A 16,163-nucleotide genomic window follows, 5' to 3' on the forward strand; every position below is an offset into this window, starting at 1 on the left:
ACACCAACCAAGGTTCCTTACAAAAAAGGACCAGCCATCTCTTCAAAGACTCTTCTTGCAGATGTGATAGCAAACAGAAGGCTACTTTGCATGAAAGGTCCAACAACAGAATATCCCCGATAAGTTCAGATGAGATTTTTGTAGTCTAAATAGTCCCAAGGGGGCCTGAAAGGAGAAGAAATGGGAATTACACCCTGAACAAAAGCCTTCACTAGAAAGCGAGAGGCCAGAGGTCTCTAAAACAGAACAGCAAAGGCCTTGGATTTGTCCCATGATAGTAATCAAGGCTAGTTGGTGGTCCAGGCCAGGAAAACAAAAAAGACAGAATATGACCCACAGAAACTTTGGGGTGAAAATTCTTTACTCCAACAAGTAAATCAAGACTTCCAGATACGATGGTAGACCTCACGAGAAGTCAACTTCCTAGCCTTTAAAAAGTATAGATGATGAAACCTGAGAAGCCCCTGTCCCTTAGGACTGTGGCTTCAACAGCCAAGTCATCAAAGCCCACGGCCGATAAGCAGATCAGAACACTGGCCCTTTGGAAAAGAGAAGCAAAATGATCTGGAAGCACTCACAGAGAGTCTTCGAGAGTCTGAAAACGTCAAGGATATCAGGTCCTGCTGGCCCAATTCAGAGCAATGAGAATCACCCTGATCATTTCCATTGTGTGAAGCAGACAAGGAAGAATTTGGAGTGGTAGAAATGCATAGATCAGGTTGCACTGATCCTAGGGAGTAACCAGAGTATCCTTTGTGAATGCTTGAGGATCCTCGGACACTATGCCCGTTTATGGCTGAATCTGGATGCTAATTGATACACACGTTTTTCCCCACCTATGTTAAAGGCTTTAAAAAGCTCTCTGGGTGGAGGGCCCACTCCCCTGGGTCCAGATGGCATCTGAGAAAGTCTGCCGGACAGTTTTGCAAATATCTGGAATGTGAATGGAGAATGGGGCCAAAACATGGCCAATACTGGAGCAAGCACTTCAGGGAAAAACTTGAGCGGGCCATAGACAAACCAAACAGACGGGCAACAAACTGTTTGAACTGGTCATCCACTGCAAACAATGTGTGTGTGTGGGGGGGGTAGCCCTAATGACCCTCTGAACCCAAAGGTCTAAAAAGTGTTAGGATCAGAAAGCTGTAAAGGCCGACATTCCTCCACTTCAAAAGTGGGGGTACACATCAATGGGGAGAGAAACTGGTGCCAGCCTTGCCTGGTTTGAAAGAGCATGGCTTCATATGAAGGAATATTCCAGTCTTGGACTTGGTGCTTATATATTTAGATGGATGAAAGGAACACCTACTTGTACAGCTGCAAGCATTTTACTCTTACCCCCTGTAATCTTTTTGATGTACTTGTTCAAAAACGGAACAATGGTTCACCCACAAAAGGTAACATCTTGTTTCTTGCAAAAGAGTTTGGCCAACCAAACACTTTAGCTAGAGGATCCTGTGCATCTGGATGGATAGAAATTTGCAGCCAAGGCATTGACAAAGTAGCATTGGCTGTAGATAACAGTTGCAATGGACTTTGCCATCCATTAACATGGTACCAAATACCTTTAGTCCAGTCGGTAATGGTCTAATGGACAGCCGTGGAAGCAACCACAGGTTGCATGACAGGACCAACAAAATGGAAAAAAAAACAACTACAAAAAAAAAAAAAAAAATCCTCATTAGGATGCTGCCTGACAAAATTCTAAGGATGAGAGAACATTATCTCTGAGCGAGGCCAGTCATCATACACAAAAAAGGTTAAACATGTGAATGGACTGGAAAGACCTTCCCTGGTTTCAGGAACTTTAGTGATCCAATACTGGACAATTCAGGGTGAGAAGTCAAAGTGTAGATAATCTTCTTCAGCTCAGGGGAAACTTCAGCACTAAAAGGTGTCCTACTGATCCAAGGCCTCTGGGGTCAAGGGATTCTCCTATCCCTCCTAAAGCAGCCTCCTTAGACTCAATGGTGAAGTTGAAAGAATGAACTAGGAGGAAGGCAATAGTGGCACGAGTAGGATTCCTATTGCCTATGGCCTCAATAAGGTTTGGAATCCTGCTCATAAACTTGGACATTGTGGCAGAAAATTCCTCCCTAGAAAGGAAGGGTGAGGTGGACATAACTTGTCATCCAGCAGCATTATCTGAAGAGGGCAGGGAATCCGATGACAGAGAACCAGGCCCCTGCACTACAGTGCTGAAACCAACAGGAAGCTAAAAGGCAGAGTCTTAACTGCTGAGACCCTTGGGACCCATATCCCTGTGTTTCTGATTTGCCATGCCAACACAAAGTTGTCTTATAGAGGGTACTCCAGATCCATCACTGTAGTGGCATGAGAAGGGCAATGGGAGTCTAGTCTAGAGTCTGCAGTTCGCAGACTGAGGCTCTGGAAACTGCAGCCAAGCTTAAAGAAAATTAAGAGAATTGGTTGTACACCAGACCATCAAGTGCTTGATGCATTCGCGGCAATAAAGGACTTCTTTTTCAAGCACTTGATGGTCTGGTGTGCAACCAATTTCTTCTTCCTCCAAGTAGCCAAGGACACTAGTAATAAAAATGAGGCTAGCTGGGACCTATGGCTATATAGGGAATGTCCCAGCAGCTTATTTGCAGTGTCTATTCACCTGCAGGTAACTGCACAGAAATCCAGTTGTAAGGATTAAAGGAGCCTGTGTCTACTGTAGGAAAATGCTTTTTGCAACCTCCCTAGAAAAATACTGCACATAACTCTTGCAATTTTGGGGCAGCCAACTATAGGGGAATTGTTTTCTTTTCCCTGAAGATGGGCTTTCAAGGTTCACAACACAGGCAGCTGCTGAAAGTGCTTAAAAAAATAAAAAATAGGAGTTGAATCTCGCTTTTAAGGATAGTTGACAAGTAACTTCACATTACAGCAGCTTGAAGGTCAGGGATGTCTTGTTTCAAATCTTATTTACTGCATGTTAAGAACATGTACAAAAAAACAAACAAAAAAAAAACGAACATGTAAACAGTTTAATGTCCATATTCTGGGCACAGAAGGTAGTTTCACAATTATTTGCACATGGATGCAACAAATACCTTTGTTTTAACCTAAAATCTTTAAGGTTCAAATAGTATTCCTCGGCTGAATTGCTGGATTGTTTGCTAAAAGGCTGTTTGTATTGTTTGGTGTATTGCCTTGCCATTCTTTGCTTTATACAAACACATCCAACCTAGAGCTCAGGGCAGCCAGTTCTCCAGCTACAGGTCACACATAGATAAAGGGGCTCCTGTGACACACAGCAAAGCATTTCACAAGATGAACATAAACAGGTATTTAGGTTTGGGAAACAAAACCACTACTCACATTTCTCCCTTGTTTTTATCCTTAAGCCATTGGTGTAATGCATGACTGTTGAACTGCAGTGCACCTTTAAGTCCTCCCTTACACTGAATTTGCATAATTGTATGTGAGCATCTCACCACCTCAATAAGTCCCACGCAGTCCCCAATAGAGAGGCAACCGTATGGCAGCATCCTAGAACAGAAAGGCAAAACACAAATTGCAACAAGTACTGTACCATAATATTGCTATATTCAGTACTTTTCTATAGTCAGGTGAGAATAATGTAATGGTTGCTATCAAATACCTCATATAAGCACTTCAGTTGCATCAATATCTCCATCCTGCACCTGTTAACTGTCTATAACACAATATACTCTCTTCCAAATAATAAACATATATACTGTCAATTAGGTCCTGAGTTGGCTAATGAGACAAAGGATTGAAAACCTCTCAACTCATTTCTTGGACGTAAACTCTGCTTCTTCAGTAGCGCAGATGAGTTCAACTTTACAAACAATACGTAAACACAATTTTATAAATATAACATAAATGTATATATCTCAATATTAATATAAACTGGGTGTACATGGAATGAAAATTTTGGTGCCGAAACCGAAAAATGAAGGATGCACTAGGCTGAAAAAGGAAACCGATACTGAAAATGACAGTTTTTAAAAAATATTTATATTTTTTATATACAAATTGTATTATATTGGACTTTTTAATTAATATCATCAATTTAAATTAATATGAATTTATTGTTAGTGCAAGAAAGGTCAAGAAAAATGCAGTCTGCAGTCTCTAACCATCTCTCGTATCATGTCCCCAGCCTCTAACCATCTCTTGCATTATGCTCCCAGCCTCTAACCATCTCTTGTATCATGCCCCCCGCCTCTAACCATCTCTTGTATCATGCCCCCAGCCTCTAACCATCTCTTGTTTCATGTTCTCCATCTCTAGCCATCTATTGTATCATGTCTGCAATCTTCTACATAAACACAATGCTAATAGCATTAGCAAAATTTCCATTCGGTGCACCTCTAGCAGACATGATACAGGAGACAGTCAGCGACTGCAGACATGATACAAGAGATCAATGCAGCCTCACCATTGTCCATCAAATGCAGCTGTACCACCAGTGCCTGTCAGATACAGCCTACCAGTCAGATGCAGCAGCCTGCCTGTGCCTGTCATGCAGCCTCACCAGTGCCTGTGCCCATCAGATGCAGCAGCCTGCCTGTGCCCATGACATGCAGCCCGCCAGTGCCCATAATGCGCATTCTACCACTGCCCATGACATGCATCCTGCCAGTGCTTGGTAATGCGATGTCGTACAGCCGCTGCCACTCTGTGTCAGAGCTGAATCTGAATCGCCGTACAGCCGCTGTAACGATGTCCCGCCTCCTATGACACAGGGCACAAGGATTCCTAGCATTGGATCAATGTGCTGTCTATCACAAGAAGCAGTCTAGGCGGTGGTACATTGTTACAGTGGCTGCACGGCGATTCAGATCTCTGACACACAGCGTGAGATCACTCTACCAGGCACTGGGGAGGCTGCATCTCATGACACTCGTGAGAACAGCAGGAGGGAGGGGAGACTGACAGGGGCGTGCCGGGATGATACATGTGCGGCACCTGGCGGGCTCCATTATCAGCACTTTTTTTCTTTCACCCGCCTGTCGAAAAACACCATTTTCAGCCGATATGTTTCAGCGGCTGAAATTTCTTATAAACGTAATACATTACGTTTTATGAAAAAACAGGGAAATGTTACTTATCCCATCTGCGCTCCACGGCTTAACTGCTTTCCGACCAGCCATCGTCCTTATACTGTGGCAAGGTGGCATAATCACACAAATATCAAAAATATGTAGCAGAATACATATTGGCCTAAACTGATGAATGCATTTGTTTACAATTTTTTTTGTTTTATAGCGACAATTTTTTTCATAATTGTCGCTCTTTTTTTGTTTGGGTACAGCATCGCACAACCATGCAATTGTCAGTTAAAGCGACAGTGCCATATCACAAAAAATGGCCTGGTCAGGAAGTGGGTAAATCTTTTCGGGGATAAAATGGTTAAAGATATGCACAGATCAAGTAAAGGGTTAATAATAAGTTCCCTGAAGACACTAGAAAGTGAAGATCCTGCAGAGCTCTTTAGTGCTGCACAAGGGATGCTTAAGGGCTTAATTAAAAAAACAAACAGGAAGAGTGCAATGATTTTGGTGGTATCCTCTGCATTTGGGCACAGTAATGAACAGCCACCTAGTCAGGAGTGTGAGCGAGAGCCATGGCCGATGGCAGGGCTTCAGGAGAGCTGTGCTGTGCTATACTGTATTCCACCTCCTCCACTTCCAAGATAGTGGTGATAAATGAAAGTGTGACTTTAGAGTGCTCTACACCTTGGAGTTGGATGTGTGCAAGTCTGTGTGTCTCTATAAAAGAGATATAGATGTTGGGGTGATCCGAGGTCTGAAGGTACAGTAATTAGGATGATCTGAGGTGTGATTCTACAAGATTTGGGGTGATCTGAGGTGTGAAGGTGCAGGAATTGGGGCTGATTAGGGCTTGATAGTTAGTAGTTAGGTAGTTAATTGAGAACTAAAAGCCGACAGATGCTAAAAATGTCAGAGCTTGTAGTTTATTCAGACACACGGCTGTGTGGGCGAAGTCCTGCACAACTACAGCTAGTATGGGAAACTTCTCCCCGAACTGCTGCCACAGGGATGGGGGCAGCTGAAGCACTGGGAACATGTGGAACCCTAAAATTGAGTGCAACATGCAACATGTTCCCAAAAGGTGGTTGTAAAACAGTCCACTTTCCAGCATCATCAGTCCAATTAGGTAAAGTAATTTTATTCTAGTCTGCCCTTCTGCACTGCCATATTCTGATAAATGCCAGTTGAAAGCTACAGCTATCTCTCTCACCAGAATGCAGCCAATAGCTGACTGAAGGGAGAATGTTTGGAACCTTTTTAAACGTTTGCTGAGTGCTTCAAACCAGCATTTCCAGTTCATTTTTAGGCACAGTGTAATGTTTTTTTAAAATACTTTTTTAAACCAACTTTTTAAACAAATACCATTTTTATTTTTTACATAAAAAAATAGGAATTTTGACTTGCCTGTAAATTCCTAATATTTGAGTACAGGACAAGAGACTTATAGTCACAGGCAATGGGTTAGGCCCAATTCACACAGGAGCCTCCATCTTGCGGATTCCGCTTGCTCAGCGGGGGATCGCTCCACTGATTCCCGCCAAGCAGGTGGATAACACATCTTTTACAAAAACCCCAAATGTATGAATCCTGGGAGTGTTGTAGAAAGGTGCCTATACCCTATTAAAAGTGGGGAGGTGCTGTCCAACTATACCCTGACTTTGTGACCCTGCAAGGGAGATCCAGTGGTGCAAGGACAATTTGACGGCCCTCAGTTCCAGAAGGTTGACGGAAACTCCTGCGGGATTAATAAATTATTCTGAATCAGACACCCCTGGACAGTAAGGGAATTGCAAACTCCACCCCAGGCTGTACAGGAAAAATTCTCCTAATTCCAGGGCAGAACTGAGATCCACGTCATCAGTGAAAGCTTTGATTGGCTGGACAGGAACATTGTGTAATTCAAGGATTGGATTTGCTTGTTCTACATCGTGAGTATGTTGGATTGAAGTGGTTTTGAGTATAACTAAGCTAAGGGAACTGTTTCCGTGGAGGCTACCATTAAGGCCAGAACCCTTATACAGAAGCAAACTTAGGAGAGCCATTCTGATCTGACAGTCATCTTGTAGGGATCTTAGGGAAGCAATTTTCTTCTGAAGGAGGAAGATTCTGGCTTAGGCTGTTTCCAAGATTACACCCAAGTATTCCAGGCAGAGGAGGGGCTGGAAACCAGACTTTGGAAAACTGTTTATACTAAGTCCCTTAGTAGGAGGTCATCCAGGTAACCTGTGACACGATTCCCTACATTCGCAGCAGAGCCAGAAGCTGCGCAAGCACTTTTATGAACACTCGGGTTGCATAGGAAAATTTTAATGGCAGTGCTACAAATTTCTGGTCTCATAGCAAAATGCAGAAAGTTGATGTGAGGGGAAGATGTGAATGTGTAGGTAAGCATCCCATTTATCTACTGATGCCAGAAATCCCCCTTGTGTGAAATAGGCAATGACAGACAGAAAGAGCCCGGTTTGGAGATTTTAAGTTCAACATTAGCAGATGCCTCCATTCAGTTTTGGGACTCTGAATAGGCCAAAATAAAAAAATATTGTTCTCATAAAAAGGAACTAGTACTACCACTCCTTGTGACTAAAGTTGGTGCAAGGAGGTCAGTAAATCTGTTGTTTTTTTTGAGCTGACAATGGCAGACTGGAGGATAGGAAGTTAGGGGAAAGATAGGAATTCTATTGTGTATCCCTTTTACAGGTTGGAACAAGAGGTGCAGGACACTTTGGATCCAGACTGGCACAAATTCCAAGAAGCATTCTCCCCCCCCCCCCCCTTCCCCACACAGTTGAGTGGGGACATCCTTCATTGTGAGGAGTGCTTTTGTGCAGGCTTGGCGGGACTTAAGAGCCCAAGGCTTGCGTTGAAAAGAAGTACCAAGCCTTGGTTTTGAAGTTGACACTTTGGGTAAGCAAAAAAGATCCCTTACATTGAGCAGAGGTAGCAGATCATAACAAAAAGAAGGTTACTTGGATGCAAGAGTACTCCAAGTAACTTTGTTTATTAAGGGATACCCGAAATAGGCACTTACCATCAAAAAGCATGCACAGAAGACACTTTCTACAAGCTAAATAAGCAAACTAAGCTTTTAGCCACAAAATCCTGTGCCTATACACAGAGATAAGGGGCATTTTAGAGCCCAGTGTTAATTCCGTCAACAAAAGCATTCATCAAAATTTTCGTCAGCGCCATTTTTACAGTGACGAAAAAGTGAAAAGTACAGAACATGACGAAAATCAATTCTGTTAACAAACAAACATAAAACAAACAAAAAAAAAACCAAGCAGGGACGTTTACCCTCGTGAACCAACTTCCGGTTTCCACAGAGCTCCGCCTGCTTCAGTTCCAGACAAGCTTGTTATAGCCAGCATTAGAGGCCTCCAAGTTCTCAGACAACATTCCAGAGCAGCACCGTGCATTACAGGCCTCCTGAGTTCTGACAAGAGTCCCACTTCCGACTCACGAGTACGACGACTGCCCAGAGCAGAGAACACCCACTGAGTGTGTGTACATTACAATTACAGGCCTGAGGCCTCTCCTCAGGCCACCATCCGCCCAGAGCACTGTGCAGCATTACAGGCCTCCTCTGACCAGTGACCACTGGCATCCAGAGCACTGTGCAATACAGGCCATCCCTCAGACCACCATTCAAAACTGTGCAGCATTACAGGCCATCCCTCAGACCACCATCCAGCACTGTGCAGCATTACAGACCTCCTTAGACAGCGGGCATCCAGAGAACTGTGCATTACAGGCTTCCCCTCAGAGTGACCACTGTCCGTCCAGAGCACTGAGTGCATTACAGGCTTCTTCAGATCACCATCCACAGCACAGTGGAGCATTACAGCCACCGTCCAGAGCACTGTAGAGCATTACAGCCACCGTCCAGAGCACTGTAGAGCATTACAGCCACCGTCCAGAGCACTGTAGAGCATTACAGCCACCGTCCAGAGCATTACAGCCACCGTCCAGAGCATTACAGCCACCGTCCAGAGCATTACAGCCACTGTCCAGAGCATTACAGCCACTGTCCAGAGCATTACAGCCACTGTCCAGAGCATTACAGCCACTGTCCAGAGCACTGTGGAGCATTACAGGCCTCCTCACTGTCCTCAGATGTCCAGAGCACTGTGCATTGCAGGCCTCCTCACCGTCCATATCCAGACCTCACTGAGGGGAGTCGGACTCAGACTGAGTCGCTCCTATTGTCCCATCCCCACTGCTGCACAAACTACAGGAAATGTCATGTCTGACTGGTAGAAAGAGAAGAAAAGATCTATGGATGTGTTTTACCTTTGATGTTAAGGACAATAAGACCCATTGAAAACCATGTGGAGTGACAATTGCTGGTAAAAATACAACTTGAAGCATCATTTGCAGACAACTCATTCCGAAATTCATACAAAAAAGGTAAGCATAGCACACTTGACTCTACTTTTGTTGAGACCATTATCCATTTACACTGCAGTTATTTTTTTAACAAACTTTGTTGCAGTGCAATTGCATACCTTTTGTTATTTTGATCATGTTGAATGTACTAGTAATATTATTTGACCAGCATGTGTGACAGTCATTTAAAAGAGTAAGGTCACACTGCTCGAATATCTTCAGTGTTACAATGGAAGACTTGAAGACGTTCACTATTGATCTTGCTTCATCAAAGATTCTCTTAACACTTGCCTCCTTCTGTTGCATGATGTGGGCCACAAGGTATACACTAGATGAGACCACACACGGTGTCCGGTCCAGCATCTTATGGGAATAGTTTTACACAAGATACAAATAAAAGTGGATAAATAACAAAGATACACCAGTAGAGGAGAGGGCCCCAAGATCAATCATCTCATATCCATTTGATAACTGATGAAGTGTCACCATGTAAAAGGATAATAAAAATGGCTCACTGCAGATTATTAGACTCACAGTCACTTTCTGTCATGGGGGAGTCTTCCTCACTAGAGCTGGGTGGTTCTTCTGCTGCTGCGGTTTGTTTAAATGCTGCCACCATATTACTCCTTCTGTCTGTTAAAACGCTTAGGATCTTTCTCTTTGGCATGTCCCACTCGTGCAAGCATTTGCCCACATCAGTGATTTAAAGTGGTTGTATACTCGAATTTTTTACTTTTACCTACAGGAAAGCCTATAATAAGGCTTACCTGTAGGTAAAAAAAATATCTCCTAAACCTGTACGGTTTAGGAGATATTCCCCTCCGTATGCGCCGCTGACTGCAGCGGCGCATGCGCACAAGGGGATTCTCGGCCTGAAAATACGGCAGTGGCCGGCGGCCGGAATGAAATCTCCCGCGCGCATGCGCGGGAGTGACGATATCGCGGCTCCGGCCACTCACAGCGCTGGAGCCGCGATACCCGGAAGAAACGCTGAGGGAGCATGTCAGCTCCCTCGGCGTGGATCGGGCCAGATGTCGGGGCCTCGTTCTAAGGTAAGTATTTCATAATGAGCTAGTATGCGGTGCATACTAGCTCATTATGCCTTTTGCTTTGCAGGTTTAAAATAAAAAATTTGCGGGTTTACTACCGCTTTAATGGATTGTGCAGTGGGTGGGTGGGCTACTTGTTCAAGGGCCAACAATATATGTGTTCAGGTTTATTTTTTTAATCAACAGAAAAGTAGCATGCACGTATAGCAAGAAATGATGCAGTGACTCAAAAAAAGCAAGATTTTTGTAACAAAACTTGGTTTTACAGAGTAAAGTCGTCATATTAAAATGGCTAAATCTGTGTGTGTAGTTTGTGTAAACTTTACCATAAAAAATATGATATTAGGTGTTTTTTTTTTACTCCAGGGGTGTAAAATTTGTTTTAAAATTCTAAAGAAATGTTTAAATAAGGCATTACAATTTAACCAAACACATTAGATTTTAGTCGACTAAAACGTACTGGAGGTTCTAGTAGACTAAATATGTCAAAATTGCAGATGACTAAAATGGGCTAAAACTAAAATAGAATTTTAGTCAAAACTAAAACATCAAAACCTGAAAACTGCTTCCCATTAATATCAATGGATCCTTTCACACTGGGGCAGTGCACTGGCGGAGCGGTGAAAAAAGGCCCGCAATCAACATCTTTGGCGCATGCCTGGATTGCTTAAAAAAAACTGTTCTACGAGAGCCAGGTCCTCAAAGACAGGTTCCTGTCTCGGTTCACTGTCTTGTCCAGTTAGCGATAGCCAGGCAAATAAACATGCAGATAGCTCACTGCAAAGGCTAAGAAGGCCTTTAAGAGTGATTCTAGATGTCTATCAAGATAATCCCTTAAAAAGGGAACATTCTTAATAGGAACTGCAAGGTGAAATGACAGGATCCACTAACAGAACAGTAAAAGGGTTGGGGGTGGTATTTTTTTGGAATTGGGGCCAGTCCTCAATCAATGTGTGTTTACTATAAAGCCTTTGACTTAGCCATCTTTTTAGAGCCCATAAGGGCTTGTTTATGGTGTGGAGAGTAAGGTGCTGCTAGGCAAAAACTAGTGTCCAGATAAAGTAGCCACTATGAATTATAACCCGGTAACCATATTCCTGTAGTTGTATTTCTGCAGAGGCTGGCAGCTGGAGTGTAGCAACATGTTGGGCCAGCAGGAATGCATTATCTTAGATACGTGATGCAATTACCTCATATTCCTGAGCCTAAGTATAGATAGGAGTACAGAAACCACCAAATTAAAAATTTCCCTGTGCCAGAAAACAGATACAAAATGGCAGGGGTTACCAAAATAAACTCCAAATTACTAATTTCAGATTGTGTATTAAAAGCTATGAACCAGTGACTTGACTTATCCAAAATAAGCCAAAGTCTAGGCATTGCCAGTCATGGTGGGCACCCCATTAAAATGTGTCTTCAGGGTCTGGGAACCATAGAAATTGACCATGGCCCTGGCACCCTGCGGCAAACTACACACATTACACTTTGTGCCAAGATGAGCGTCTAACACATAATCTAGTACCCAAACAGGCCAGGCCCAAGGTAGTGGGATAAGAGTATGCTGCCAAAAGTTACACCTCTGCAGTAACCCACTCTGAAAATTGCCATTTAATCATAGGAAGTAAACAGTTAAATTTTGCTAGAAACTTCAGAGCTAAAAATTCAATAGCTTAAAAAAGAAAAACAGGTCTATCAGAGTGGGTTTGGCTATATGGTGGCCCTAGCAAATTTGGCAGTGTCTAATCAACTGAAGGTAGCCAGCACATAAACATCAGTCCATGAATACAAGTCCTGTGTGCTGTACTGAACACAGGAAGAGAAAAAAAAAAAAACGCACACTTTTCTTTAATTTGCTTCTGGATCTGGTAATGCGCCCTTGTCAGTGAAATATACACTGCATATAAAGCACTTTTCTACCAGTTTTTTTTCACGTGTTAAAATCAAAATTTATTTTTTGCTAGAAAATTACCTAAAACCCCCAAACAATTATAAATCTTCTGAAAGCAGAGGCCCTGTAGTTGAAATGTTTTATGTTGCGCAAAAACTGTTTATCAAAATGCATATTTTTAAACATAATACCCAATTTAGAGGGTTTGCTTTTAGAGCCCTTAAAAGTGACCAGGTGGCTAAAAAAAAAAAAAAAAAAAAAAAAAAAAAAATCTAAAAATAATCAAAGCTCTAGAAAGCTGGGTAGCTTGTATCAAAGCTCATTGCTGAGGCAGCAGCAGCTTATTTGACCACTTCAGCTCCAGAAGGTTTACCCCCTTCACGACCAGGCCATTTTTTGCGATACGGCACTGCATTACTTTAATTGACAATTGTGTGGTTGTGCGACACTAAACAAATTATGCCCTTTTTTCCCCACAAATAGAGCTCTCTTTTGGTGGTATTTGACCACCTCCTCGGTTTATTTTTTGCTCTAGAAACTAAAAAAAACAAAATTTTGCAAAAAAAAAAAAAAAAAAATACTATATTTTTACTTTCTGCTATAAAACATACATACATATATACACGTATATATATATATATATATATATATATATATATATATATATATATATATATATATATATATATATATATATATATATATATATATAAATAAAAATCTAAACTTTCTTGATCAGTTTAAGCCAAAAGGTATTTTGCTAAATATTTTTGGTAAATGTATGGAAATGTTATTTTTTTATATTTTACTAGTAATGGTGGCGATCAGCAACTTATAGCAGGACTGCGATATTGAGGTGGGCAAATCAGACACCTGACACTTTTTTGCAACTGGTGATACCAATACAGTGATCAGTTCTAAAAAATATGTACTGTCAACTGCACTAATGATACTAGCAAGGAAGAGGTTAACATCCGGGGAGATCAAAGGGTTAAACGTATGCCTAACATGTTTTACTTTGTACTGTGTGTGCTGATATTACTAAGCAATGTGCTGTTTTTTACTTCCAGCTTTGCAGGAAGAAAAAAACAGTACATTGCTGCTGTCAGAAGTGAGCCCTGTGTTTGTTGACCTACACAGGGCTCTCTTTGGTAATCTCCAGAGCCGATTGTAGGCTGCCAGCCGGTGATAGGTTGATGCTGCAGCCAAATTCAGCACAGCCGGGGAGCAGGGGCACGCACTCTACCCCCGCTCGTGGAGAGCGACCGCCATGCCGCAATAAATCTGCTGTGGGCAGTCGTTAAGAGGTTAAAACTCCTGACTACCAGGATATTTATAAAAGCCTTGGTAGACAAGGGGTTCAGATTTTATATATTTTATAGAGCAAGAGAAGCTTAGAACCCCTATTAACATTTTATTGTTATGTTTAATTGACTTCAAATCATTTTAATTTCTTAAAGAGAAAAAAATACAGCAGTAAAAAACCTGATTATTTTCATAAAAATGCTGAAAAACGTTCTGACGCTTTCTAGGCAGATTCAAACATGGAAACACAAAATACTATGCCTTTCTTCCAAGCAGGAAATTCAACAGAAGCTTATTATCCTGCTAGTATGTTTGTGAGGGAAAACTACAGCACATGGGCAAACCCATGCAAACATAAGGAGAACATATTCACTTCATGCAGAGCTCAAGTAGGAATTAAAACCCATGGCTCCAGCACCAAAAGCATACAAAACCGCCATGTTCTATAAAGATGCAGACTGACTTAGCAAGTAACTAACTATGCTGGTAGTCAAATGGACCCAAGTGCATTAATCACATTAATGTTCCAAGCAAGCCTCTTAAGCAAAACATGGTTTGATTTACTAAAACTGGAGAGTGCAAAATCTGGTGCAGCTCTGCATCAAAACCAATCAGCTTCCAGGTTTTAAATGTCAAAGCTTAATTGAAGAAGCTGAAGTTAGTAGCTGATTGGTTACGATGCACGGCTTTACCAGATTTTGCACTCTCCAGTTTTAGTAAATCATCATCAGTATCTATAAAAAAACAAAAAAACGTTCTTTACCGTAAATCAAGTCCTTGATTTTGCCAAATGTTTTCCATAATTCTCAAAATCTGAAGTGTCAACATATCCTGCCGTAAGTCTATAAAAAAAATGAAATACTTTGAAATCTGCATTTAGTTAAAAAAAAAAATTAGAAAAAAAATAAAACACTGATATTAAAAAGGACAAAAAGCTGTGTTGTTCAAGAATTAAACAGGTTAAAAAACGAATGTCTGAAGTTGTCCTCCACTGTTCTGATTGCTTTACAAAATCTGCATGGCTGCTGTACTTTAAACCAACACTTTTCACTTCCCTGCACTCTTTTAGCCCAAACCTTCTCTAAGGCAGTGTTACTCAACTCCAGTCCTCAAGGCCCCCCAAAACAGGTCATGTTTTTAAGATTTCCTTCAGATGAAACAGCTGTGGTAATTACCAAGGCAGTGAAACTGATCAAATCACCTGTGCAAAATAATCAAAGGCCTGAAAACATGACCTGTTGGGGCGCCTTGAGGACTGGAGTTCAGAAACACTGCTCTAAGGCAGGGGTCTCCAAACTACGGCCCTCCAGTTGTTCAGGAACTACAATTCCCATCATGCCTAATCATGTCTGTGAATGTCAGAGTTTTACAATGCCTCATGAGACGTGTAGTTCCGCAACAGCTGAAGGGCCCTAGTTTGAAGATCCATGCGTATAAATAAAAAGATATGTCAAAGTGAAGTAAAAGAATTTTGGAATGCACATGTCCTTGTGTATGTATGACTGTAACCTATCCTATCTTTCTCCAATGCGAAGAATGGATTATAGGGAGGTTAGTACAGTTTAAATTATTTGTGACATTTCTTGTGGAGTAAATCATGGGCAGTCTATTCCAATGGCCAAAGTTCATCATCAGCAAACCGTTATTGCAAAGATATTCCTTATTAAAGAAGGCAGAAAATTAGTGGAGAAATTAAGCAAAACATTTTTAATATGCCAATTAAAAAAAAAAAAAAATATTTGCTATGATGAAATTGCCCAATTTTTATTCTCAAACCGTGACAGAGAAAATTAATATACATGTCTATGACATAGGAGGGAAGGGATGGTGAAAATATATGTTTTTGAACTTACAGTAAAATCTCTCTTTCTTGGAGTCCATTGAGGCACACAAGTCCCTCCTCAGTTTTCTTTTCTGGGCCCCATGTCATGCTTTCTTATAAAACTGAGGCATGCTGGGTAAAGGAAGGGTTTTATGGAGGGCTATCCTACAGTTTCTGTGTATGCCAATATTCCAATCTCCTGTAAGGGGCAGTATAACCCAAAATGTTTCTGAATTCTTGCATCCCTCAATGGGCTCCAAGAATAAGATTTTATGGCAAGTACAAAAATCTTATTTTTCTTTCTAGTCCACTGAGGGACAAATTCCCACATAGTCAGGAAGTCCAACTGAGAGGTGGGTAACAGTCATTGACAGATCCAAGAAGGGATTAGGAATTGTGTGCCACTCAGGACTACCCAAAGGACCAATGCAGAATCTTAAACAGATAGGGCAAAGTCTTCTGCAAGACAGGGGGATCTGGCAGTAACCAAGAGAAGGTCACAGAGAAAGACTCAAGCTGATGCTGAAGACCAGGACAGAAGAGATCCTCATCAATGGAAATGACTACACCCAAAAGGAACACCAAGTTTGCACCAGCAGAGTCCATGAAACTAAAAACCCACCAGATGCACCAGAAAGAGGAGACCAGTCAGTCCACAAGTGAAATGCCCAAGTCTTATA

At 41.8% G+C, this 16,163-nt stretch overlaps 1 protein-coding gene across 1 annotated transcript in view; it reads right to left on the reverse strand.

The window, feature by feature from the left end:
• The window catches only part of PIK3CA (phosphatidylinositol-4,5-bisphosphate 3-kinase catalytic subunit alpha), a 163,561-nt gene that overhangs the window by 38,346 nt on the left and 109,052 nt on the right, over nt 1-16,163 (reverse strand). The window contains exons 17-18 of the mRNA XM_077487936.1: nt 14,425-14,503; nt 3,331-3,501 (exon numbers count right to left, since the gene is read on the reverse strand). Of these exons, the coding sequence (XP_077344062.1) occupies nt 3,331-3,501; nt 14,425-14,503 (250 nt within the window). The remainder of the gene's footprint in view (nt 1-3,330; nt 3,502-14,424; nt 14,504-16,163) is intronic.

The sequence above is a fragment of the Lithobates pipiens genome, unplaced genomic scaffold (assembly GCF_037356315.1).
Source record: "Lithobates pipiens isolate NorthernLeopardFrog02 unplaced genomic scaffold, aLitPip1_a1.2 Scaffold_18, whole genome shotgun sequence".
In the NCBI taxonomy this organism is placed as follows: domain Eukaryota; kingdom Metazoa; phylum Chordata; class Amphibia; order Anura; family Ranidae; genus Lithobates; species Lithobates pipiens.